The sequence below is a fragment of the Erpetoichthys calabaricus genome, chromosome 15 (assembly GCF_900747795.2).
Source record: "Erpetoichthys calabaricus chromosome 15, fErpCal1.3, whole genome shotgun sequence".
In the NCBI taxonomy this organism is placed as follows: domain Eukaryota; kingdom Metazoa; phylum Chordata; class Cladistia; order Polypteriformes; family Polypteridae; genus Erpetoichthys; species Erpetoichthys calabaricus.
Window position 1 is genome coordinate 88,289,840 of NC_041408.2, and position 27,013 is coordinate 88,316,852.

At 40.8% G+C, this 27,013-nt stretch overlaps 1 protein-coding gene across 7 annotated transcripts in view; it reads left to right on the forward strand.

The window, feature by feature from the left end:
- Positions 1-7,012: 7,012 nt before the first annotated feature.
- khdrbs2 (KH domain containing, RNA binding, signal transduction associated 2) overlaps positions 7,013-27,013 on the forward strand; it is a 784,395-nt gene continuing 764,394 nt past the window's right edge. For 3 of the 7 annotated variants that reach the window (XM_051919154.1, XM_051919153.1, XM_051919155.1), the window contains exon 1: positions 7,044-7,445. In XM_051919154.1, the coding sequence (XP_051775114.1) occupies positions 7,337-7,445 (109 nt within the window). In that variant the 5' untranslated portion in view covers positions 7,044-7,336. Of the gene's footprint in view, positions 7,446-27,013 lie in introns of all 7 variants that reach the window. The other 4 variants (XR_007933520.1, XM_028820584.2, XM_051919152.1 and 1 more) reach the window with 3 other exon arrangements.

The following is a 27,013-nucleotide window of genomic DNA, read 5'->3' on the forward strand; positions in this document are numbered from 1 at the left end:
ATGTTCTCCCCGTGTCTGCGTGGGTTTCCTCCCACAGTCCAAAGACATGCAGGTTAGGTGGATTGGTGATTCTAAATTGGCCCTAGTGTGTGCTTGGTGTGTGTGTGTGTGTGTGTGTGTGTGCGCCCTGTGGTGGGTTGGCACCCTGCCCGGGATTGGTTCCTGCCTTGTGCCATGTGTTGGCTGAGATTGGCTCCAGCAGACCCCCGTGACCCTGTGCTCGGATTCAGCAGGTTCGAAAATGGATGGATGGATGGATATTATTTATTATATTACATATCTTACACATTATGATAATTGCCCGGACACCACCAGTCGCAGACCACATCTTTATCCACAGTACCTTCATTTGTCTTCCACACAACACACAAGTCAGTCCCGCACAAGCCCCACAATGCCTCTAGCCCCAGTCTCCCTTCTCCTGGGCCTTCTCTCTCCATGTCCCTGGGCCACCTGTACACTCTCTCCAGGAGCTTCGTCCTGCTCCTGCTCCCAACTCCAGCTCATTGATTGGAGGGAGGCGTCCCCTCTTATCCTCACCCAGATGAGCTCCAGCTGCTCTCCATGACGTCACGTCCTGGTGTGGCGGAAGCGTCAGGAGAGCACCCAGAAGCACTCCAGGTGACCCTGGAAGGATCGTCCTCCATTGGTGTGGCGGAAGTAAATAAGTCCCGGGCTCCATGAGGCTCGGGGCGCCCCCTGGCGGTGACCAGAGGCCCCAACGGTCTTGAGCCTCCCTGCTCTCCTTCCGTGGGCCTCTTCTGCTCCAGGGCAGTTGCCCCCTCGTGGCCTGGAGGACAAATATGCCACCACCTAGTTCTTCCAGGCGTCCCGGCCGGGTCTGACCCCCAGCCATGTACTACAACATCAATATTGCTGCTACTTCTTTGTCTTGTCTTTGCACAATGTCTTGTCTTGTTTATGTTTTAATTTTTAAGTTTAAATTTAAATTTTTAATTCTATTTTTTAATTTATTATTTGCACGTCATGTTGTTACACTGTGGACCCTGAGCTTCGCAATTTCATCTATCTGTATACTTGTATATGGTTGAGATGACAATAAAGTTCACTTTGACTTTGATAATTCTCAAACGGAAGCAGTTTGGAACTTCCTAGAGGGGGCAATCCGACCAAGCGGAGGAATTAGGGTGGAAGGCCCTTGGTAAGAGAGGCAATCGAGAGCCTGATGGTCACTCTGGCTGAGCTACCTGTGTGGAGGTGGGAGAAACTTCCAGAAGGGCAGCCATCACTATAACCCTCCACTAATCTGGGCTTTAGGGCAGCGTGACCAGGTGACACATGAAAAGAACACTTTGGAGTGGCATCTAAAGGACTCTCAGATGATGAGAAGCAAGATTTTCTGGTCTGATGACACCAAGATTGACCTCATTGAAAACATAAAGAGGTCAGGAGCTGCACATCTCCGGCACTGTAAAATTCTAAAGGTGAGGCAGCATCAGGGACAGAGAGAGAAAGACAGAGAGACTAGTCAGGGGCGAAAAAAAGTGGAGAGGGGCAAAGCACAGAGAAGACCTCCGTGAAGCTGAAGGTTAACCTTCCAACAGGACGATGACCATGAGCACAAAGCAAGGACAACACAGGAGTGACTTGGGGACTTCTCTAGAAATGTCCTTGTGTGGCCCAGCCAGAGCCCAGAATTGAACCCAACTGAACATCTCTGAAGAGACCCCTGAAACAAATGAAGTTAAGATGGGACCAATGACCAATGAATGGGTTGGGAATGGATGTTCAATTCAAAAAATCAGTTTCATCAGACATCCATTGCCTGCTGATAATTCCGGAAGTTTTCACTGAACAATGTTTTAGGAAAAAAAAGCATTTGAGCAAACAACTGGATAAAAGACGTCTGTGTTACGTGGCACAAGGGGCAGCAGGAGACTTTTTTTCCTGGATGTTTTTCACATTGTTGGCCGCTGTACAGCGTTGATCACCATTGGGTTTTATTAGGTCAAACTTTTTCTGTCGGTTCTACATGAAAACTTTGAGATTAATAATTTTTCTCTGCCATCACCACAAAGTACATGGGATAAGTAACAAGCTTAATATATATATATATATATATATATATAGTGGAACATGCCCTGGACACAGACAGGCAGACACGTTTAAATCACCCCACACATGTTTATTTACAAAGTCCATATTTACAACAGTGCTCCACAGTCCCCAAGTCCCCAAAGTCTTGCTCAACAACAACACAATTCCTTACTTCTTCAGGCCACCTCCTTGCCACCTCCCAGACCTCGTCCTTCTTCCACCCAACTCAAGTCCTGAATGAAGGGAGGCGGCCCCTTTTATAATCACCCAGATGTGCTCCAGGTGTCTTCCGGCAATCTTCCACTGGCACTACCCAGTGTGGCGGAAGTGCCAGCTCCGTACCCAGATGCACTCCGGGTGTCCCCGATCCTCTTCCCCCAGCACTTCCAGGTGTGGCGGAAGTGCTGAGGTCCGGGGCTCCCAAGGCATTGAGGCGCCCCCTGGCGGTGACCACGGGCCCCTACAGGGTTGAGCTTTAAAGCTCTGTACCTGTGGTCCCCATAGCCACCAGGTTCGGGCACCCCCACGTGGTCTGGGGAAGGCGTAAGCCCTCTTCCGGTCCTCCGGGGCATCCCAGCCGGGTCGCCCCCCCAGCCACCTGCGACTATATATATATATATGCACCATATCATGGTTGGGTGGAGAATTCCTTTAATGTGTTTAAGGAGAGTCGGAATACCTTCATGCTCAGTGAATATCTGATTGATTCCTGATGGTTTTGATTGGAACCTTCTAACTGAGGAAAGATGAACTTATTTCATGATGTGCTTTTTTGTTCTGAGCTCTTCATTGGTGGCATCAATTTGTAATCTTGTCCTGTCCTATTGGATCCTAAACTATCCCGTCAACTCCAAGCTCGATCCAAGATGGCAGCAACTCTCTTATTCAAGCCAGATGTTCTCATGTGTGTTTGGGGGGTTGTGGTTTGTTATAATATGTATGTATATTTATCTTGAGCTTCTGTAAAGTTTTAATTTATTCTTGGGGGGAATAACAAAGTTTTATCTATCCATTTCTCTGTCTATCTATCATTATATAGTGCCTTCCATTCCTGTCTAACTGTCTATCATTATATAGAGCCTTACATTCCTATCTATCTATCTATCTATCTATCTATCTATCTATCTATCTATCTATCTATCTATCTATCTATCTATCTATCTATCTATCTATCTATCTATCTATCTATCTATTATGTAGTGCCTTTCATGTTTGTCTGTTTATCTATCTATCTGTTATATAGTGCCTTTCATATCTATCTATCTATCTACATATCAATCATTATATAGTGCCTTACATTCCTATCTATCATTATATAGAGCCTTACATTCCTATCTATCTATCTATCTATCTATCTATCTATCTATCTATCTATCTATCTATCTATCTATCTATCTATCTATCTATCTATCTATCTATCTATCTATCTAGTGCCTTTCACTATCTATCTGCCCACCTTACGAGACCCGTGTTATTCCAGAGTCATGAATCAGGCTAGGAAAATCATGGCCGACCCCTCACATCCAAGCCACAACCTTTTTGAGTTTCTTCCATTGGCCAGGTGTTACAGATTAATATATGCCAAAACAAGCAGATATTAGAACAGTTTTTTCCCACCGGCCATCAGGCTCATAAATGGTTCACTTCACCAAGGTCTCTACGGATATGTAATTCTCTTCACATATAGTTAATGCTGTTTTTTTCTCAGTGCTTATTTCAGCATATCTTGCACTGAGTTGCATTTTGTACGCATACACATATAATTACATTCTCCTTTTTATTTATATATATATATATATATATATATATATATATATATGCAGTTGGAGATCCACGAAGGGAGAAAAAACGAATCACGTATCATAAAATAGTTTTATTCCTGAGCTTTCAACCCCTATCAGGGGTCTTCATCAGAGGATAATGCTTAGACTTACAAGAATCAAAGGCAATATATAGCAACACATTAAGTGTGTGTGTGGGGGGGGGTGACTAAGTCAGTATGATCGGGGGGGGGGGGGGGGTTGTATAGTTTACAACATAAAAGTAAAATTTAAGGCCAGTACAAAAAGTGCCAGAGAGTTGGCCGAGTCTTGGCTATCAGATGAAAACGCCATCAACAGACACTTGGACATAAACCCAGCATATGCCAACTTAAGAAGGACATATAAACAATGATTAAACTATACAACCCCCCCCCCCCCCCTTGATCATACTGACTTTGTCACCTCCACCCACCCCCCACTGAATGTGTTGCTATATATTGCCTTTGATTCTTGTAAGTCTAAGCATTATCCTCTGATGAAGACCCCTGACAGGGGTTGAAAGCTCAGGAATAAAACTATTTTATGATACATGATTCGTTTTTTCTCCCTTCGTGGATCTCCAACTGCAAATATGCAAACTGTATCACAGACCTTCTCTTCCATTCATATATATATATATATATATATATATATATATATATATATATATATATATATATATATATATATATATATATATATATATATATCTGAGGTGTGTGTAATTAACTGTTGTGTGTATGTCAATTATGTAACTTAGGAGAGTCACCAAAACCAGAATCTAATTCCTTGTATGCATGCATACTTGGCCAATAAGTCTGATTCTGATTCTATCTATTGTGTCCACAAGGGGGCACCCCAGAGCCCCTAACAGCAAACACAACTCTATCAAACACAGTCCCAGTTTTCAAATAATATTTATTTAACAACAGTTCCTTGACAGGCGGACAATGGCCAAATGACACAACTACAGTCCATCTCTTTAAATGCTTCCAGGTGAGCTTTGCCCTTTGCGTCCTAACATGGACTCACTAAATGAGGCAAAATGGTTCCTTTTATGTTGGACCTGGGAATCCTTCCAATGTCACCATGTAGCATGGTGGAAGCATTTCCGGGTCACCCAGAAGCTCCCCAAAGTAGGGAGATCTTTTCCAGGCAGCACCTTCTGATGGCACCCATGGAACTCAACAGGGTAGCGTTCCTGGACTACAGATCCTATGGAACATGACGAAGTCCAAACTGGAACCATTTTTGAGTAGTACTGACACCTTTTTCCCTGGGGGTTAAACTGTCCTTGATAATCAGTTCATACATTATATGAAATGAATATATAGTTAAGGGAGCTCCACTTATGTAGTCTATCCATTATGGCCTCCTGGCCGGGTAAGGCCTCACTCTCCATCCCATACCAGAGGCCAAACCATCCCTTCAAGCATTTTCATTATCTATGAAATAGTGCCTTTCATGTCTGTCACATAGCGCCTTTCCCATCTGTCTATCTATGATATAGTGCCTTTCAATCTAAATATAAAACAGATGATGTTAATAATTACACAATGGTTGTATACTTGTAAAGCCCCATGACATGCCGCCTAATATTGAAAAACCCTTTCTATAATTTGGTGTTTCTCCTTGAAAAGACAAAAATAAAAAACTTAGAAGACATCCATCTTTTTCCTGACCTGCTTATCCAGGGCAGTGTCACAGGAGCCAATACCAGCAACCATTGGGTGCCAGGCAAGAACAACACCTGGACAGGGTGCCAGTCCATCAGAGGGTGAACACATACCCATGTGGGCACATTTATCATCGCCAATTCGCCTAACCTGCAGGAGGGCGGGTGAAAACTTATATGGACACGGGGAGAACATGCCGAATTCACACAGGGAACACCTGAACCAACAACCCCAGCCTCCCTACTGCCAGGCAGCAGCGCCACCACTTGAGCTACTGTTGGAAGAAAACGCGATTAAAAACTCAAAGGAAAAGCAAAAACATGAAATAAATATAATTAGGACACGTTAAACTTTTAACACATTATTCAGTTGACTGGAAAAGGCAAAACACCTACACACATCAGTGCTATCATATCTAGCAGAAATAAAAGCTGTTTTTATTATTTATTTATTTTTTCGGCGCTGGCTTGGATGTTAAGGCTCTGTTACTGCCCCACAAGCATGCCTGAAGCCAACCCAGGGGACCAGTTTAGCTCCATCTTTCCTCACTCGCTGACCTTTCCTTCTTTATCTCTTGGATAAGCGCCTGGTGTTATTCTTTGTCTTGCGTTCACTGGATTCTTTAAACGTGCCGGCCCAGTATCCATTGCTGCGTTGTATTATAGCATTTCTAGAAACTTCGTTTTTTAAACAATAGCCTAGGCACGACCCCACATAGAAGTAAGGAAGAAGAAGAAGAAGAAGAAGAAGAAGAAGAAGAAGAAGAAGAAGAAGAAGCCTGGGCACGATCAGTAATATTTTGTAAACAAAATCACTATTAGGGTTAATTACTGGGGCACAGAAAAAAATCGAAAGTCCAAATGCGGCCATCGTTTACAATTTAAACACCCCGCTCTTAATTGTCATAACGGAATCGTTAAAAGGTTCCTTTTCAGTTAGCTGTTACATATGACCGTGTCAATGGTGTTCTTTTTTCATAATTTTTCCTAGCCACCTTTTAAAGATGAATGATTATATGTCCTCGAGGATGTCACTCCTGTTTTCAGTCTCGCTAAAATCCGCTTAGTGGTCCTACCCCTGCTGCGAAGTGAACTCCCGACTTCGCCGTTAAAGCGGCCACTCCGGCATTAGCGCGCAGACGAGTCGCCGCGTCTGAACGCCTTCGAACAAAAGGCTTCTTCTAGGTGTCATATCGCGCATTTCTTTATCGTCGGCGGGCGAAGAAGCCGAGTACAAAGGGCTGGCCTTTTATGTCTCGCTCTGGATGCGCCGTGGAAGCCCACCGCATCTCGACAACAGAAAGGGGCAGCGGCGGACTGGAAGGGGCTTAACTAGCGCGTCTTTTTTTTCTTCTTCTTCTTCTTTTCAGCACCGCGGACAGCAGCCGTAAGAGCTCCAGCCGATTTCGGTGGCGATGGAGATTGCCTGACGAGCCCCCGAACCATTGGTATTCTGGCAATTGCTCCTATCTCTTTGTGTAGCCAATCAGATTTCCCGGGGGCGGGCACGGCGGAGTGTCTCACTAGTTAAGGTGCTTGGCTCCAACAGGAGAGAGTCGACTTCATGCCACAAATGGGTTTGAAGCGTTAAAGCGGTCACTTTGGGGGATTCGTTATAGCGTTGTTTTTTTATTTTTTTATTTTTTTATTTTTTTTTTACACATTGGCCGTGAAGACCGTTTCAGATTGCAGATCCTGGCAGCCTTTTTTTCCCATATGTTTTCTTCATATATCTTCAAACTGAGAGATTTGTAGATCTTTTTCTCTCCTTTGCATTCACAAGCACAAAGCAGCACGTTTGATGAAGGGAAGCCGTGTTATGGAGCAAGAGAAATATCTGCCAGAGCTGATGGCCGAGAAAGATACCTTGGATTCTTCTTTTGTGCATGCAATGCGCCTCCTGGCAGAAGGTAAGTTATCTGCTACTGGATTTATTTGCATATGTTTTCGTTTTGTTTGCCGCCGTTGCAGTTTGGCCGCTGGATATGCCGTGAGAATCGCATGACCGGCTATTGCATCGCACAATTTCCACTTGCGTCTCCCGAGGAGCGCTAGAGGAGGCAGCCGGTCCTCTTTGCCTCTTTATCTCTAATGTCTTTTATTCATGTTAAATATCCAAAAAGTGAACATTTCGGGCCAAATCCATGTGCTTCTACTGGAATCGCGCCGTGTAAATGCTCTGTATTAGGATTAAGTGGTAATGTCTTGGATTGCAACCTTGCATAACCGCGGTTAAGAGAATTCGGCGTGCTTTGTCAAAATAATGCCAAGCCTGCATCAGAGGCATCTGTCGGCAGCGGGGAGCTGCTTTTATCTCACTCGAAGTGTGCTGGCATTTGTTGTTTTTTTTTATCTTCTTCTTCTAATTAGGATCCCAGGGCAGTTTCCACAGTCTTGAGGTCTTCCTGCTTTTGCTTTATACGGCGGTGCAAGTGTGGAATTGAACCGATCCGAGCGCGTCAATTCACGGGCAGCCGAAAGTGTCGTGTGATGGTTAGCGTACGTGGTCATCATTCTCGGAGTCCTGCTCAGTGACAAGGCACTGTATTCTGAAGAATCGTTCGTTAAATACAATGAAAGAGACAGATAAGGCACTATATAATAAATGAAAAGATAGATGAGACACTATATAATAAATGATTTTTTAGTTAAGGCACTACATAATAGATCGACAGATAGATTAGTCACTATATGGACGCGATAGATAGATAAATTCTATATATCTATAATATAGTGCCTTTCATATCTCTCTATTATATAGTTCCTTTCATATCTATCTATCTATCTATCTATCTATCTATCTATCTATCTATCTATCTATCTATCTATCTATCTATCTATCTATCTATCTATCTATCTATTATATTCTGCCTTTCCTATCTATTTATTATATACTCCCTTTCACATCTATATATTTGCTATATAGTTCCTTTCATATCTATCTATCTATCTATCTATCTATCTATCTATCTATCTATCTATCTATCTATCTATCTATCTATCTATTTATTATATACTCCCTTTCACATCTATATATCTGTTATATAGTTCCTTTCATATCTATCTATCTATCTATCTATCTATCTATCTATCTATCTATCTATCTATCTATCTATCTATCTATCTATCTATCTATCTATTATATTCTGCCTTTCCTATCTATTTATTATATACCCCCTTTCACATCTATATATCTGTTATATAGTGCCTTTAATATCTATCTATCTATCTATTGTAAAGTACCTTTCATCCCTATCTAGCTATCTGCCTGTCTTTCTAACTATCCATCTATGCTTCTCTTCCTTTCTCTTCAGTCCTACCGATTACGCTCAATCGTCTAAATATTAAGCGTCGCCTCGGCTCTAACTAGAGGTCATCAAAGAAAATGTGGCATCAGAGCCAAGAGGCTACCGCGATTCACCCGAGCTCTAATAGGCGGTTAGATACAAACGATCAAAAAGAAGGAAAGGGCACCCTGCTGTTTGCGATCAAACACGTCCATCTAAATTGGCCGGCAAAAAAAGTAATTGAACGGTCCTGTGGATATACTGAAGATATGACACCTAATAAATTGTTACCCATAAAGTAAAATTAAAAAATGTGTTAAGTTTATAGCAAAAATAGGGAAAATTATTTTTTCTTTAAATGTTTTTCATTTTGCGACACTTGAAGTTGGTCGCGTTTTCGCGAGCGAATATTCAACATTGTTAATAAAGCACAAACGAGCTTTTACTAATTTGTATTTAACTGACTTATTTATCCAAGGCGAATTATATTTCCGATATATTTATTATTTTCAAATGTAGACTTTTCTAACTGGCGTACAGATATGAGGAGTGACTCGCTCACCATCACCAACCGCCAATACGTCAGAGTTTGAAGTCCAAAGCCGTAAACACTGCGCCACTCTGCCTCCTTCACAAATGAAGGACCTTCGCATAGCCTTTGCTTCCTTTAATTTGCTTTTGCTTTTGTTTTCAAGACGCCTATTGCGGTTTTCTTCGAAATGCCTTAAAATCGGACACTCCCATCTAGTGGACAACAAATAAAACAAAATACCCATAGCAAGGACAATTGGTCAGGGGTTTGCCGTTCAAGTAGCACCTGCGAGTCTTATCTTCAACAGCAGATCTACCTGCCAGAGCAATGACTTGAAAGCTCCTGCCAGGGTTTCATTATGGGTTTCCGCTATCCGAACATTAGGTCGGTTGGTGGAGTGCCAAGTGCATTCATGGGCATTACTGAACTGGGAGTTCTTGAAACGGCAAGCGGAGCGCCCAAATCACCGTCAAGTATCTGCTGTTTCTAAGAGAGTCGTCCTCGTATATAACAGTGCAAGTCCGGCTGCAGGTAAAGACCCCCGACATTCTCGGCTCCCAGTAGTATTCTTAGGACATAGGACAGCTTTATTACAGGGGATGTCACCTGGACAGGCTCACCATCTCTTATTATGCAGCCCTGAATTCCTTTGCCATGCCACCGTGTTGAAATCGCCTGAGTTACCGACACAGATAAATGTGCCGTCGATCAGAAGAAGAAAATATTTGTTTTATTTCGTCTGTCTTTGTCACAAATTGACTACGTGGAGTCCTGTTCACGGAAAAGTGTGAAACTTAACGGAGTCCACAGCCAACTTCAGCCTGGGGTTTGTCACAAAATGAACTGAACAGTGGACTGAAATCATCTTAGTACAATAAAATAGAAAAAATGTCTGTCTATCTATCTATTATATAGTGCCTTTCATATCTATCTATCTATCTATCTATCTATCTATCTATCTATCTATCTATCTATCTATCTTATAGTGCCTTTCATTATCTATCTATCTATCTATCTATCTATCTATCTATCTATCTATCTATCTATCTATCTATCTATCTATCTATCTATCTATCTATCTGTCATCTTACAGTGTTTTTGTAACCCATCTATCATTTATATAGTGGCATTCATATCTATATATTTCTAAATAGTTTCTACCCTCATAAAAAATTTCTAAATTGCCACTTCGCTGGGTTGTATGACTGCTTACGGAAACATTGTCTGACAAAGAAACATTTCATTCTGTGAGCGCATCTTGGCATATGAACTTGGCTCTTTGAGCTTTGATGAGGTTCATAATATTATGGACACATCAGAAACCTTTAATGTCCAGTGGGCTGCCTGTCAGGATTCCGACATATCGAGGAAACGTGAATTTAGCCGGAGTGATTGCATGCTGCATGAGTCCTTTTAAAATCAGGAGTATGTTGGTGTTTCATAAATCTGTTTCCATCTATTTATGGTTATTTATAGAACTTGTTACAGGTCTAAGTACATAAAGGTTCTTTCTGTGGATGGTTCTTTTGGGAAACGGCTCCTCCATGGCATTGGTCTGAAGAACCACGTTGTTACACAAACGTTCCGCGAGCCGAAGTGCTATTCTAGAAATGCTATTTTTAAGATTGTACTGAGATTACATTTTCAACTGTTGAGGAAATTCAATCTGAAAATGTCTGTTATGGAAAACAGGCAGGCATTTGGTCAACCACAAGTGCTTGATACTATTTAGTGTTAATTTGTTTTATGTACATACATATATCCAGTATTGAGATATATAGATACATACATGCAAACAAATTATAGAAATTACATGATGTGAATGCACTGTATCATAGATAGCTAAAAAGACATGAAAGGCAGTATACCACCGACAGCTACTGTAGATACGAAAGGCAGTTTGCTATAGATAGAAAGAAAGATGCGAAACGCACTACGTAATAGATACATAGATAAAAAAGGCACAATATCATAGATAGATAGAAACATGCAAAAGGCACTATATCATAAATAGACATGAAAGGCACTATATCTTAGATAAAGACACTATATTATAGATAGATAGATAGATAGATAGATAGATAGATAGATAGATAGATAGATAGATAGATAGATAGATAGATAGATAGATAGATAGATAGATAGATAGATAGATATGAAAGGCACTATATCTTAGATAAATAAAGACACTATATTATAGACAGACAGATAGATAGATAGATAGATAGATAGATAGATAGATAGATAGATAGATAGATAGATAGATAGATAGATAGATAGATAGATAGATAGATATGAAAGGCACTATATCTTAGATAAATAAAGACACTATATTATAGACAGATAGATCTTATGGATAGATAGATATGAAAGGCACCATAGCATAGACAGAAAGATGTAAAAGGCACTATATCATAAATGGTTAGATAGATATGAAAGGCACTATACGACAGATAGATAAAAAGATATGAAAGTGCTATATCATAGACAGAGAGAGTGCCTTTTGCACATTTCTCTCATAGGTAAGTAGGTAGCCATGAAATGCACTGTATAATAGATAGATAGATAGAAGATGTGAAAGGCATTATATTATAGATAGCCAGAAAGACATGAAAGGCACTATATATTATACAGTTTATAAATAGAAAGATATGAAAGGCACTATATCATATACAGTGTATAGGTAGAAAGACATGAAAGGCACTATACTATAGATAGAAAGATGTGAAATGCACTATATCATAGATTCCTAGGTATAAAAGGTAGTATATCATAAATAGATAGATACGAAAGGCACTATATCTTACATAGATAAAGACACATGAAAAGCAGTATACTTTAGACAGAGAGAAAGATGCGAAATGCTGCTATATCATACATAGATAGCTATGAAAGGCACTATACTATAAATAGATACAAAAATATGAAAGCGCTATGTCATAGATAGCTAAATAGATTGAGTGCCTTTTGTACATTTCTCTAAGAGATACTGTAAGTAGGTAGTCATGAAATGCACTGTATAATAGATAGATAGAAGATGTGAAAGGCACTATATCATAGATAGCCAGAAAGACATGAAAGGCACTATACTATAGATAGAAAGACATGAAAGGCACTATATCATAGATGCCTAGATATTAAAGGCAGTATATCATAAATAGATAGATGTGAAAGGCACTATATCATAGACAGACAGACATGAAATTGACTACACAAAGTAAATAAACATGAACACGTGCATCGATCCTGACTGTGACAGAATGGCAGATGTAGATAAATAAAGCATAAAGTGATAGACAGACTTTTGATTAAAAAGAATTTACAGTCCTTTATCAGACAGGCGGTATTTTCTTGAATGGAAACAAGGACGGGTTTTTAAACAAATAATTACAGGTTTTAATTCATCAGTAGAAATAAAGAAAGACTCATCTTGAACAGAACGCCTCGTTAATCCTCCGTATTTCTTTATTTGTCATTTTCTAAAATCCGCCACGAATACGAACTTTCGACTCACTGGTGAGGCTGCTGTTCCTCAGGGCGTCCCTCGTTTATGAAAAATCCCAGCTCCGCGTGGCCCATCCAGATGTTCCCCATGTCAAGGTGAAGCCAAGCCCCCCACTCCACAGACATCCATCCCAGTCCCAACTTTGCTTAGCTGTTGGGTCGGCTTGTGTGCCTTCGTCTCTCTTCTCTAATGCTTGACTCTCCACTCTGTGTTTGCTCTTGTTGTTTGGGGTCTTCTTGTTTTAGGGGTCTTGTAGTTAGGACTTTGGTATTAGGGGTCTGGTACTTTAATTAGTTTCCTTTGACTCTTTTTTTTGTTTCCCCTGCTTTATCACAATTGGTTATTTGTGATTATTTGTAATTCCGATGCTTTCTAGGGTGGGTTTCATATTCCCCCGTGACCTGCTCTGCTCTGGATAAGGGCCTTCAAAAGATGGCTGGATGGATGGATTTACACACATTTAGAGAATCTGATATAACATAACACACTCCATCCCACTTAATCCAATTCAGAGTCACAAATTGCCAGAGGCCATCTTGGTGGCATTGGGCAGAAAGGAGGAAACGGCCTTGGACGAGGTGACAGCCCACCGCCGGGCCCACTCAGACACACATGCATAACCCCTCAGTGCAGCCAATGCACGGCTGCCATTTCTCCTGATCTGCGTGTTTTTGCGATGTGTCAGGAACCCCTGATGTGCCAACACCACGGGGGGCACGTTGAGGCGTAGGATTTGAGGCCGGTGTCCTGCATCCGTGAGTCAGTAGCAGGTACGCGTGTACAATACACTCACTGAGTGAATCCTTCAGACCACCATACTAAGGCTAGGCAGGGCCTTCCTCTGGCTCACAAAACAGCCTCAGTTCTTTGTGGCACGGACTCTTCAAGATATCAGAAACATTTCTTTGAGATCCTGGCCATGATGATGTGATTGCATCATGGAGTTTACGCAGATTTGTTAGCTGCACGTTCATGCTGCGAATCTTCTGCTCCATCACATCCCAAAGGTGTTCTGTTGGACCAGAAAGACCAATCAAGAGTGTTCATGAAACCAGTCAGCTTTGTGACACCCCGTTTCTAACATCTTGAGGGGTCCATTCGTTTATGATTCTGGAAGTAGCCAATAATCTCTAACAAGGGTCAATTGTGGCTATGAAGGGCTGCACCAGGTCAGCTGTGGTGCTCAAGTGATGATTGATTGGTATTAATGGGGCCAAAGTGTACCAAGAAGACGTTCCCCACACCACTACACCACCATCAGCAGTCAGGACTATTGACCCAAGGCAGGAGGGGTGCCAGGATCCATGCTGTCGGTGCCAACCATTTGTGTGCCTCAGGCAGAAATCGAGATTCATCAGACCAGGCTACACTTTATCCAGTCTTCAGCTGTCCAGGTTTGGTGCGTCTGTGCCCACTGCATCCTCAGCTTTCTGGTCTTGGCTGACAGGAGTCAAACCCAACGTGGTCTTCTGCTATTGTTGCCCATCCACCCTGAGGTCTGACGTGTTGTGCCTTCTGAGATGCCTTTCTGCTCCCCACAGTTGCACACATTGCTTACCTGAGTTACCGTTGCCCCTCCTGTCAGCTCAGACCACTCTGGCCATTCTCCTTTGACTTCTCTTGTCCACAAGGTGCAGAACTGCGGCTCACTGGAAGTTTTCTGTTTGTTGCACCTTTCTGAGTAAACAGGAAGATCAGCAGTTCTATAAACTCTCAACCCAGCCTGCCTGGCACCGATGATCATGCCTGATCAGATTATACAGTATATTGTAGTGGGGCTGGCGATGAGGCAGAACAAGTCCAGCAATACTTGGTGTGCCAACCGGGCAAAACCCCATCTAATTCAAACACAAAAAAACTTCAAAACCAAACATGTGCACAATGGCATGACAACGTATGGCTTCCTAAAGTGTGCTGGTGGGGTTCTCAAAGACTTTCTGTCTCTGCTGGGGGGTCCAAATGAGATGCCACATCCTGAGTGGGCCTCCCTTTTATACTGGACAGACTGGCAGGGGCGGGGCTTCCTTGGCTTTGCTATCCTTAAGGGGCATTTCATGAGGCTGTGAGGGGAGGGGGGAGGGTTATAAAAAAGGAGGTAAGACTGTTGGTGACAGCGCCCCCTCTCGCCTTGTGTGTGTGTGTATATAGCATATAGATATATAGAATCCAGATTATATAGATATATATATAATCCAATGTTTGTCTGTCCGCTTTTCACAAGAGAACTATTTAACGGATTTAGATCGGGTTTATTTGTATAATTTGCTTGAACATTCGAGTTGATTTTGCGACTTCTCTCATCGTGCTAAGAATCATATTTTGCTTGCGGTACTGATTTATTTGCATGAATCTGAGAGACACGCAGCGGGTCGAGGGGAGGGGGTGGTGCCCTCCTCACTCACGCGCCAGCCTCTGTGTGTGTGTGTACCTTACCTCTGCTTAGTTAGCAAACAAGTGGACTACTTCATGGATTTAGATCATGTTGTTTTCTAGAATTTTCTTGAATGTTTTGGTTGATTTTGCGAGTTCTCTCATTGCGCTAAGAATCATAGTTTGCTTGCAGGAGCGATATATTCACACTAATCCGAGACAGAGGCTGTGGGCCGAGGGGGAAGTGTGACGTCAGGAGTGGGGAGCCGGGTGGTACCCTCCTCACTGTCCTGTTTCTCTACTATGCGGGCGAAGCCACGGGGCATGGCTAGTATATGTATAATGTTTAGTGTGTGTATATATATATATTAATATTGTGAAAGGCGCTATATAGCGCCTGACCCGGCACAGACTGAGGCAGAGGCACGTGCTTAAATAAAACACACTTTTATTTTTCTTCAGCCGTGGGGCACGCCTTTCCTCTGTCCCACACGCCCAACACAGTCCCAAAAGCACTTAAATATAGCACACCAAACAACACTTTCCTTCCACTTTGGCACCACCACTCCTCCCAGGCAACCTCGTCCTTTTCCTCCCAATTCTGGCTCTCGAGTGGTGGTGGCTGGCCTTTTTTATACCCCACCCAGAAGCATTCCAGGTGCTTGATCACCTGGCCCTAATTGCACTTCCGGGTGGGGCTGAAGATTTGACCAGCCAGGCTGCAGGCTCCATGCAGCTCCCCCTGGCGGCCATCCGAGCCCCCAACCAGGCTGTGGAGGACTCCATCTCCCATGGAGCCATGCGCCAGGTTGGGGAATCATCGTCTGCCAGGGAGGCTGCCACCAAGCGTCCCGGGGGAGGTATTGAGCTGTCCATGGTAGCTCCCCCGGAACAGCTGCAGTAGGGGCGTCCCTGCCGGGCATGGGACCCAGCTGTCCATTACTATATATATATATATATATATATATATATATATATATATATATACAGTATAGAGAGAGAGATACATATACCTATAAATATATAGATATACTGTATATATTTTTTACATATATATATATATATATATATATATATATATATATATATATATATATATATATATATATATATATATGGTTGAAAGCTCAGGAATAAAACTATTTTATGATACGTGATTCGTTTTTTCTCCCTTTGTGGATCTCCAACTGCAAATATGCAAAGCGTATCACAGACCTTCTCTTCCATTCGTACAACCTTCGGGCATGAAGCCCTCCAATGCATTAGACGATGGGAAACTTCGGCAATCCGTGAAGCGCACAGCTATGAAAAACTCTTCTTCCTCCACAGTTGCATCAGGCACGATGTAACTCCGAGATGCCTACGATTCAAGCCACCAACGAACACCCCAAAAATGTCAACCATCATGCAACAGTTTACTAAACGAGTTTTGTATGAACTTATCACGGAAACACACCGCCAACGAAACTTTTAACGATACACCCCCCCCCCCTTTGATCATACTGACTTAGCCACCTCCACCCACTTTTGATTCTTGTAAGTCTAAGCATTATCCTCTGATGAAGACCCCTGATAGGGGTTGAAAGCTCAGGAATAAAAACTATTTTATGATACGTGATTCGTTTTTTCTCCCTTTGTGGATCTCCAACTGCAAATATATACATATATATGGAAGGATAGATAGATACATATACAGTAGCTATAAATATATAGATATATATATATACGGAGAGAGTGATAGATAGTTACATATAGCTATAAATATAGATATACCATATCTAGATATATATGTATATAATGTATATGAAGAGAGATAGAGAGAGAGATGGATAGATACCTATAGTTATAAATGTATATATATTGTGGGATATGACCGGCCATTCATCCTGGCCAATACCCCCAGGCCGCTAGATTAAGCCCTCCTTGCAACATGGAGATGCCCCGAATTCCAGCAGTGCATCATGGATTATGGAGTTTTAATACACAGCCCTGCTGGATAACATTTGGGCCACCAGGGGACGCTGCAGGGAGACACAGAGATGTTTATTTTCCATAAAGCCCGGAAGTAAATCCCAGTCACATGGTTGGAAGAAATAAAGTGCTTCCGGGTTGATGAAGAAAAGGAGTTTTCGTTTGACCCGGAAGTGCTGGGTAATCACATGGACTGAGGGCTTAGAAAGCACTTCCGGGTCAAGGACTATAAAAGGACGATGGGAAACCCCAGCAGATTGAGCCGAGTTGGGAGGAAGGGTGACTGAGCTGCTGGGAGGTGTGAAGGATTATTGAGAATTGTGTTTATTGATTATTGGAGTATTGTGGAGAGGAGGTGCTTTGTGCACTTTATTATATTAATAAAATTATTTCTTGGACTTTTATGTTGTGTCTGGCATCTGAACCAAGGGTTCAAGGGAGCGAGAGCGCCCCCTATCTGTCACCATACATATATATATATATATATATATATATATATATATATATATATATATACTGTTGTGTATAGAAATACATATATATATATATATATATATATATATATATATATATATATATATATATATATATATAACTAGACAGTAAGCCGGTTACAATAACGGGCACTAGAACAGTAGTCCAGAAACATTAGTAGGAACAGTCTATATTAAATGGCAAGGGACCTTTTACCTCATTAAATTTTTTCCGTAAAATGCCTGTAATTTTCTCTGACAGCAATACTGGCTTTGCTGTCCGTAATATGCGTTTAATTTTCTGTCACAACGGTGGGCAATCAGCAGATTCTTCCCAGGAACTGATGAAATGTGCGTGAAAATAAATCCACTTTTAAAAGTCATCATATTGTAATATCATGAAAATTCGTATATTTAGGAAAACCCCTTCAATGACTGACACTTTACACTTTACTGGGCCAAGCGTCTTAATCGCAACTCTGACATCCTCAGAGTGAACACTTGCACAACCACAAACACTAATCCCACCTCTTTGGGGAAGCTGGTCTCCGCGTCTCAGTACCCGATTGGATTTTTCGTGTTTTATGTTTTAGGTCTTACCTCATTTACCGAAATCCGATTGGATCGGCCACACGATATTTTATAGGTCCCGCCCTCTCTGTCTTGTGTGACACATCAGGCGGCCTTTGAAGCATCTGCTTTGAAAGCATCGCACCGTGCCCCGCACATGCGCACTTCACCAGAAGACACACACACGGACAACATGGATGCACACAGGGATTTTATTAAAGAGGATAAAGAGAGATAAATAGATAGAGAGATAGATATAGATACATACAGATATAAATATATATTTATAGAGAGAGAGAGAGAGAGAGAGAGAGATGTTGTAAGAAAACATGGTTCATGTCAAAAAGAGTTGGAGTTCCAGCCCATACAGTATGTTGTTGTGCAGTCTATTGAGACTGATCAGAGGTCCATAAACTGGGACTGACTGAAAGGGTAAACAGCAGGCATTTATAATGAGGAAAGCAGGAAAGGAAGAGGTGTGAGGTCATCAGCGGGGGCCACAGTCAAGGTCAGGAACAGGCAGAAGTGAGGGGCCTTTGCTGATCTTTTCCTTGGAAGTTTTGTAGAAAGAGAAGAAGAAGCTTTAATACTCAGTGCCAACCCCTGGTCCGGCTTGTCAATACCCTGATGTGAACCCCTTGACTGTCTCCCAAGCGCACATGTGTGACAATATGTATATAGAGAGATATATATATAGATATATACATAAAAAATTGCATTAGATAGATAGTTATATGCATAATCATATCTAAATACAAACATGAAATTACATAGGTAGATAGCTAGGAGAAAGGCACTATATGAATGATGGAAAGTTAAACAGATAGGAAAGGCACTATATAATAGACAGCTTAAACATGGTGGTAAGTAATGTTAACAGACACACCGCGCAGGTGGCACAAAGTGCATAACCACGACGGATGTGCAGATTCTTTTTCTGCATTGATTCTTTGTATATATTTTTTTAATTGGATTATTTTTGACCAATCACAAAAGACACTAAAGTGATTTGAATGTGCTAAGTGTGAAAACTAAACTGTGAAGCTTGAATTGTGTTTTTGGAGAAAAAGTCAATCCGCTTGTTTTATAATCCCAGATTCTGTTGATGAGATGGAGGCGCCAGTTTGTGTCCCACTTTGACAGCCTCTAGGAGTTGCATTGAACTGCATGAATGCTCAGGAAGGCCGGCTTTGGGGGTCTCCACTGTTGAACCACTGTCACACTCCTCCCTTCTTTACGGGAATGCTGGTTGGCTAATCTGCTCAGTGATTCCCCCTTCAGACATTCGCTTTGAGGGTCTGGAGCTTTTGGTCACTCAGGATGGTAGACTTCCGTGTTTTCCATGCGGTTTTCTCCTTTCCTGTAAATTCCATACACTCCTTGTGGTTTAAATAAAAACTTCAAACCTACATAAGGCCTCAGTAGTCAGTGTGCTCCCCATCACGTTGCTTAGGTTGGCCCAGTAGCGCATCACTAAGTAGATATTTCTTTTTATTCTATTACAAAACTGGAAATAATTTCTGGAAAAAAATGAAAAGCAATCCCCAAATTTCTAACACAGCACACGAAGACATTTAAATAGTGATAGATAGGAAAGGCTCTTTATACAGTTATAGATAGATAGATAGATAGATAGATAGATAGATAGATAGATAGATAGATAGATAGATAGATAGATAGATAGATAGATAGATAGATAGATAGATAGATAGATAGATAGATAGATTAAATGTAAAAAACCTTTATTGAGATAAAAATTAAAACGCCTTCAACTCCACACGGTATGACTATGTAGCATTGCAAACATAAATCATCTTTTCATTATGCCATTTTTATGAACAATTTTCAAGGAGAATGATAACTATTCAATCGTTATAACACTCTGATCAGCAAATCTCTGGGATGAAGAGAGAAGAAAAATATCTATAGATGGATATGAAAGTCACTATAAAAGAGAGAAAGATAGACATGAAAGGCACTATAAAGAACAGATAGCTAGTGTCACGCATGTGCGCCCGTGTTCCACCGTCCTGGCGCTGGTGAGGTAAGCAGTTCCACCCCAGGACGAGAGGAGGCGCTGACAGCATTTTCTCTTACCACCCTTGCTGCAAAAGGCCGCCCAAGCACGACGCCTGGCCCCGCCCACAATGCTTCGTGAAGACTCCGCCCCTTCCCGTGCCGTCACTGCTGCCCAGGGAAGGTGTTGAAGTCCGTATTGGAGCAGTAGACGCGGAGGGCGGAGCTCCGACTGCGCCGCCTCCTCCACTTCTGAGCTGCGCGGCTCTTTTCTTTTTCTTTCTTATAATTGAAAGGGGAGACCAGAACGGTACCCCAGTCTTTTGCCTGCCTACATTATCCTGCTTTTCATGGCATTTTACAATAAACAGATGTATAGACTTTCACAATAAACGCAACCACTAAAACTTCCCACTGTAATAAACATTACAATAAAAAAATAACGAAATAATTCATCAACACATTTCTTTAAGGTAGAGCCGTTTAAATTAAGCATGGTTATGAATGCTGCAGTTTAGTGTAAATCAATTAATTATTAATTTTTTGAAAACAGATAATTCCTTTCCTGCGGTGGGTTGGCACCCTGCCTGGGATTTGTTCCTGCCTTGCGCCCTGTGTTGGCTGGGATTGGCTCCAGCAGACCCCCGTGACCCTGTGTTCGGATTCAGCGGGTTGGAAACTGGTTGGTTGGTTTAATTCCTTTCATAATAAGCATAATAATAATTTTTGTATATGATTTTATACCATATAGTTGTTTTTATGGTTGGAGGGGTCTCACCTCAATACTGTTTACAGGTACAGTGCACTTATTTCCACATTTGTAGAAGGTGAGTGCTGGCAGGTGAATTGACCAAATCAGAGTCCCATCTCAAATATGGCATTGTGGACTAAGTGTTGTGATTTTATAGCGCCTTTCACAGTCTCCCCTGTTCCCAGATGGTTCACAGATACGCTGCTCTTTATTGCCACACTTGTATGAGCTGAATGCTGGCAATCAAGGTCACACCATAAGTCTATTGTTGTGGACCAAAAATTATATAGTGCCTTTCATAGAGGGCCAAATCTCAGTGTTGTTGACTGGTGTGGTGCACTTATTCCCACATTTCCAGAAGGTGAGCGCTGGCAGGTGAAATGACTTAAATGAGGTCAAACTGGAAGTCTACTGTTGTGGACTAAGCCTTATGTTTTTTTATAGCGCCTTTTATAATGAGCCTGATCTCAGTATTGTTCACAGGTATGGTGCAAGGTGAGCACTGGCGGGTGAAATGAGTCACTCAAGGACACACCACAAGTCTGCTGTTGTGGAGCAAGCACTGTGACTTTACATAGTGCCCTTTGTAGTGCCACCCCCCGATTGATTTACAGATATAGCTCATGAGGACCATACTGGCAGGCGAAGTGACTCGATGATGGTCACCCTGCAAGTCTGCTGATGTGATTTGATATAGTGCCTTTCAGAGGCAGTGAAGGGCTCCACACAAAAATCAGCTGATTTGACCTGAAACTGGTGACCCTCACCCCAGTGCAGTCCTCAACTTTGGTCCCATCCACTGCAGGCTGGCTGGCATTTTACATTTCTGTAAGGTGAGGGCTGACCGGCAAGTCGAGGTCACACTGGACTTTATCAAGAATTCTGCAGTCCCAGGTGGTTCACACACACAGGACGCTGATCTGCACATTTCTACCTGCAGGTGGGTGCTGGCAGGTGATTTGACTCGACACTTGAGAGCCTCACGGCTTTACAGTCCATCAGCTCAGCCGCCAGGCCACCCGGCCCGCCAGGACTGTGTCTTCAAATTAATCGTTGCCTTTGCTATCTTGGTATTAAAGGTTGAAGAACAGCGAATGTACACCGTTGTGACATGACTGGGTTGGTTTTATTTCTGCTCTAGGGAAACATTCAATCATTCTTTGAACAATGCCATACGGGGCCTGGCAAAGTCATGAGGCTTAACACAAATGTGAAAGTCTCAAGTTAACATTTAGTCAGCTTTTAACGGGAGACTGATTTGACAGAAAAGCCATTATTACAGCCTTGCCATTGTGTTCAAGTATTAACTTAAAGCCTGCATATTGTGTTCACGTTTAATAGGAACAAAGGCGCCCTGCCTGGGAAGGAGGGCTGTGCTTTTTAGCTTTCATTTGGGCTACGCTGGTAACTGACTTGGTGAAAACAAATGGAAAACACGCAGACAGACAGACAGAGATACGAAAAACACTACATATGAAAGGCACTATAGACAGTAATAGACATATAGAAGGAGAATTCACTATACGATAGAGAGACAGATAGATATGACAGGCACTATATACAGTAACAGATATATAGATGGAGAATGCACTATACAATAGAGAGAGAGAGACAGATATGAAAGGCACTGTATAATACATTCATATTGTAAATAGATATTATGGGCACTATAGAATATATAGATAGATAGGAAAGGCACTATATAATTCATAGTCAATGCAGATAGATAGGAAAGGCACCATATAACAGATAAATAGATAGAGAATGCAATATATATTACATTATAAATAAATATTATAGGCACTATAGAATAAATAGATATTCTAGATAGATAACAAAAGGCACCATATAACAGATAAATAGATAGAGAATGCAATATATATTACATTATAAATAAATATTATAGGCACTATAGAATAAATAGATATTCTAGATAGATAACAAAAGGCGCCATATAACAGATAAATAGATAGAGAATGCAATATATATTACAGTACATTATAAATAAATATTATAGGCACTATAGAATAAATAGATATTGTAGATAGATAAGAAAGGCACCATAGATAAATATATAGAGAATGCACTACACAATAGATAGAGAGATATGAAAGGCACTATATAATAAATATACATATTGTAAATAAATGTTATAGGCACTATAGAATAAGAGACAGATATGAAAGGCACTATATAATATATATTGTAGATAGATAGGAAAGGCACCATATAATAGATAAATAGATAGAGAATACAATATATAATACTGTACATAGACATTGTAAAGTGTCCTGCGGTGGGTTGGCACCCTGCCCGGGATTGGTTCCTGCCTTGTGCCCTATGTTGGCTGGGATTGGCTCCAGCAGACCCCCGTGACTTTGTGTTGAGATTCAGCGGGTTGGAAAATGGATGGATGGATGGACATTGTAAATAAATATTATAGGTACCAAATAAAAGATAGATATTGTAGATAGATAGGAAAGACACTATATAATTCATAGTTAATGTAGATAGATAGGAAAGGCAGTATATAATAGATAAATAGATAGAGAATGCATTTTACAATAAGATATGAAAGGCACTATATAATATATAGATATTGTAAATAGATATTAGGCACTATAGAATAAATAGACAGATATGAAAGGCACTATATAATAAATAGAGAGATAGATATTAAAGGCATTATATAATATTTTGATATTGTAGATAGATAGGAAAGGCACAATATAACATAGTACAAACATATTGTAAATTGATATAGGCACTATAGAATAAACAGATATAAATGGCTCCCTATAATATATAGATATTGTAGATAGATGGGAAAGGCACTATATAATAAACAGATAGATATGAAAGCCACTATATGATTGATAGGTAGAATTTTTTAGAATTTTTTTATCAAATATTTTAAAATTATTACAAAATCAGGACAGTTTGTATTCAATTATCATGTGTTAAATGAGATATTACCTTAAAATATTAATTACAAATTACATATTTTAAGTAAATACTTAAAGTAATTAATGTCATTAAAAAGCTCATTCCCCAGCACTAGAAATGCCCTCCGCCTCTGCCCACTCCTTTCACTGCCCCTTTCCTTCACGCGACACATGGCGCACTGTAAATTTAACAGTACAGCATCAAACAGACATCATTACATCTTTTAGTAGTACTCGAGCTCTTATAGTCAGTCAGTCACTCACTCTCCAACCCGCTGAATCCCAACACAGGGTCACGGGGGTCTGCTGGAGCCAATCCCAGCCAGCACAGGACGCACGGCAGGAACAAACCCCGGGCAGGGTGCCAGCCCACCGCAGGCTCTTATAGTCTTCTAAATATATTTGACCGTTTAACTTTAACACAAACTCATTTACAGTTGTCTTTCAACAATGGCGCACAGCACCTCCTTCACTCTCCACACTGTTTTTAAATTCATCAGCATTTTCCATTATTTCATAATAAGCAAACATAACAAAAATGTTGGAAGACCACATCGTCTGGTAGAGTATCCGTCTTTTTGTTATTACAGCTTTTTAAAATGGCTAACTTTACTTGATCAAATAAATAATTTAAAAGCTGAAGTTGTGAGTTTCGTTTGCGTTGCATTTCTTTTTGCCAAGCGCATTCGTCCAGCAAGACACCTCATTTGTACTGATTGTGTTTTACTCCACCAGAGAGATTTCATTGCTCTGGGCAGCGGCAGTTAGCGGGACAGTCGGCAAGACCGCGCGACCCCTGCTTCAGTTCCTGCGCTCGCTTCCGCGCCACCTAGGCGTCCCGAGTCACGTGTCTCTGTTGACTCCCTGGAGGTTGAGCCGCGCGCGTGCATCAAGGGGATCGCAGAGAGAATTCTGGACAACAATGGTGTCGAGGTAAAAGTGGTCGGCCTTCTCGGCAAATTAGGCTGCCGAACTTAATTAATTAATTAATTAATTAATTTTAAAAAGTGCAATTTGACCGGAGTAGTAGTTGTCTCCAATATAGCAGATGCAATGGATGGCTCTTACTTACTGCCAAAGTTCTGCACGGGCTAACTTGGACCAGGCCCCCTTAGGCTACAGGAATCCTGAAATTAATCACGATGTATTAAGCAATTAATTGTCTTTTATTTGCGCAAAAAATAAAATAAAATCCTGTGCTAGACTGGCTGTTCCCGTCCTCTTTATCCCCTTTCCCGTTATCTCTGAGATGACAACTCTTGCGCCTGCAGCGATCAGCAGGGCCGAATAACGTCTGTCATCGAGTTCTTAAAGGAGTTCGTGAGCTCACATATAAACCCCTGGCACATATATTTCAAAAATGTTTGATCGGTTGAAGATATTCCTAAAGATGGGATGCTAGCAAATACTGTCTTATAAAAAGGGGGATCGGGCTGATCCAAGAAACTGCAAGCCAGTAAGCTTAACGTTAATCATAGGTAATTTAACGGAAGGAAAAATTAAGGAAAAGATAGAACGTTACATGGCAAGGACAGGAGTGTTAGCAAACACTTGGAATGGGATTCAACAAAGAAAGGTTGTTTGATCTTGTCTTCAGTTGTATAGAGATTTGATTTTCTCTTTAGGCTTGATATTGTCTAAGCCAAATGATCACTTCGAGAGATATCTTAAAATTTCATTTTACGGTATCTGGACATGCATTTTGGATATCTCAAGTTGAATCACAGATCTAAAAATGCATCTGTTTAAAGATATCTGAAACACATTTTATGATATGTCAAATAGATCTTAGGATATCTTGAAATGATACACTGTACATTTTGAGATCCCTGAAATGCAATTCGAGATATTTTGAAATAAGATCCTATGCATTTTGTGATATCACAAATACGTTTCGAGATACCTTAAAGTACATCCACAGACATTTTAAGATATCGGAAATACACTTCAGATATCTTAAAATAAGTTCCTGTGCATTTCAAGATATCTCAAATACCTTTGGAGATACCTCAACATCACTTACTGACAAATTTTCTTACTCTTTCAATGGGAATTCTGTCAGGTATGTCCAAATCTTTCTGAGAAATCTGGAATGCGCAGGAAATTATTTTAAGATATCTCAAAATGAATCTGAGATATCTCAAAATGAGTGGGAAGTTATTTTAAGATAAGATTTCAAGATTGAAATATCCTGAAATATAAGAAAATGTTTCTTTCTTAAATCATTTAAGATATCCTGAAATTCAATGCTATTTGAGATATCTAAAACACATTTGTAGATATCTCAAATTGATTTCATGATTTTGTAAAACAGGTCTATGCTCCACATGCACAGGCAAACTTTTTTTTTTCTTCCAATAACTTGTGATACCTTAGAACACATTTCAAGATATCTCAAATTTATTCCACAATATCTTGAATGCATTTTGAGAAATCTTCAAAAAAACATTGAATTATTTCAAGATATCTCAATAGCATTTTCAGATATCCACGGTACAATTTAAGACAGCTGAAATATATTTCCAGATATCTCAAAACAGCTTCCTGCTCATTTCAAGATATATTATAATAAACAGGAAGCCCCCTTGAAAGAACAAGAAGTCCTATTGAAAGAATGGGGAGTCCTAGTGCAAGAACAGGAAGTCCCATTGAAAGAACAGGAAGTCCCACTGAAAGAACAGGAAGTCCTATTGCAAGAACAGGAAGTCCTACTGAAAGAACAGGAAGTCCCACTGAAAGAATGGGGAGTCCTATTGCAAGAACAGGAAGTCCCACTGAAAGAACAGGAAGTCTGTTTTTTTTTTTTTTTTTTTTCACCTGTATTATTATCATTCTTTAATTTAATATTATTTATTGTATCAGTATGCTGCTGCTGAAGAATGTGAATTTCCCATTGGGATTAATAAAGTATCTATCTATCTATCTATCTATTGAAAGGATGGGAAGTCCTATTGCAAGAACAGGAAGTCCCATTGAAAGAACAAGAAGTCCTATTGAAAGGATGGGAAGTCCTATTGAAAGAATGGGGAGTCCTATTGCAAGAACAAGAAGTCCCACT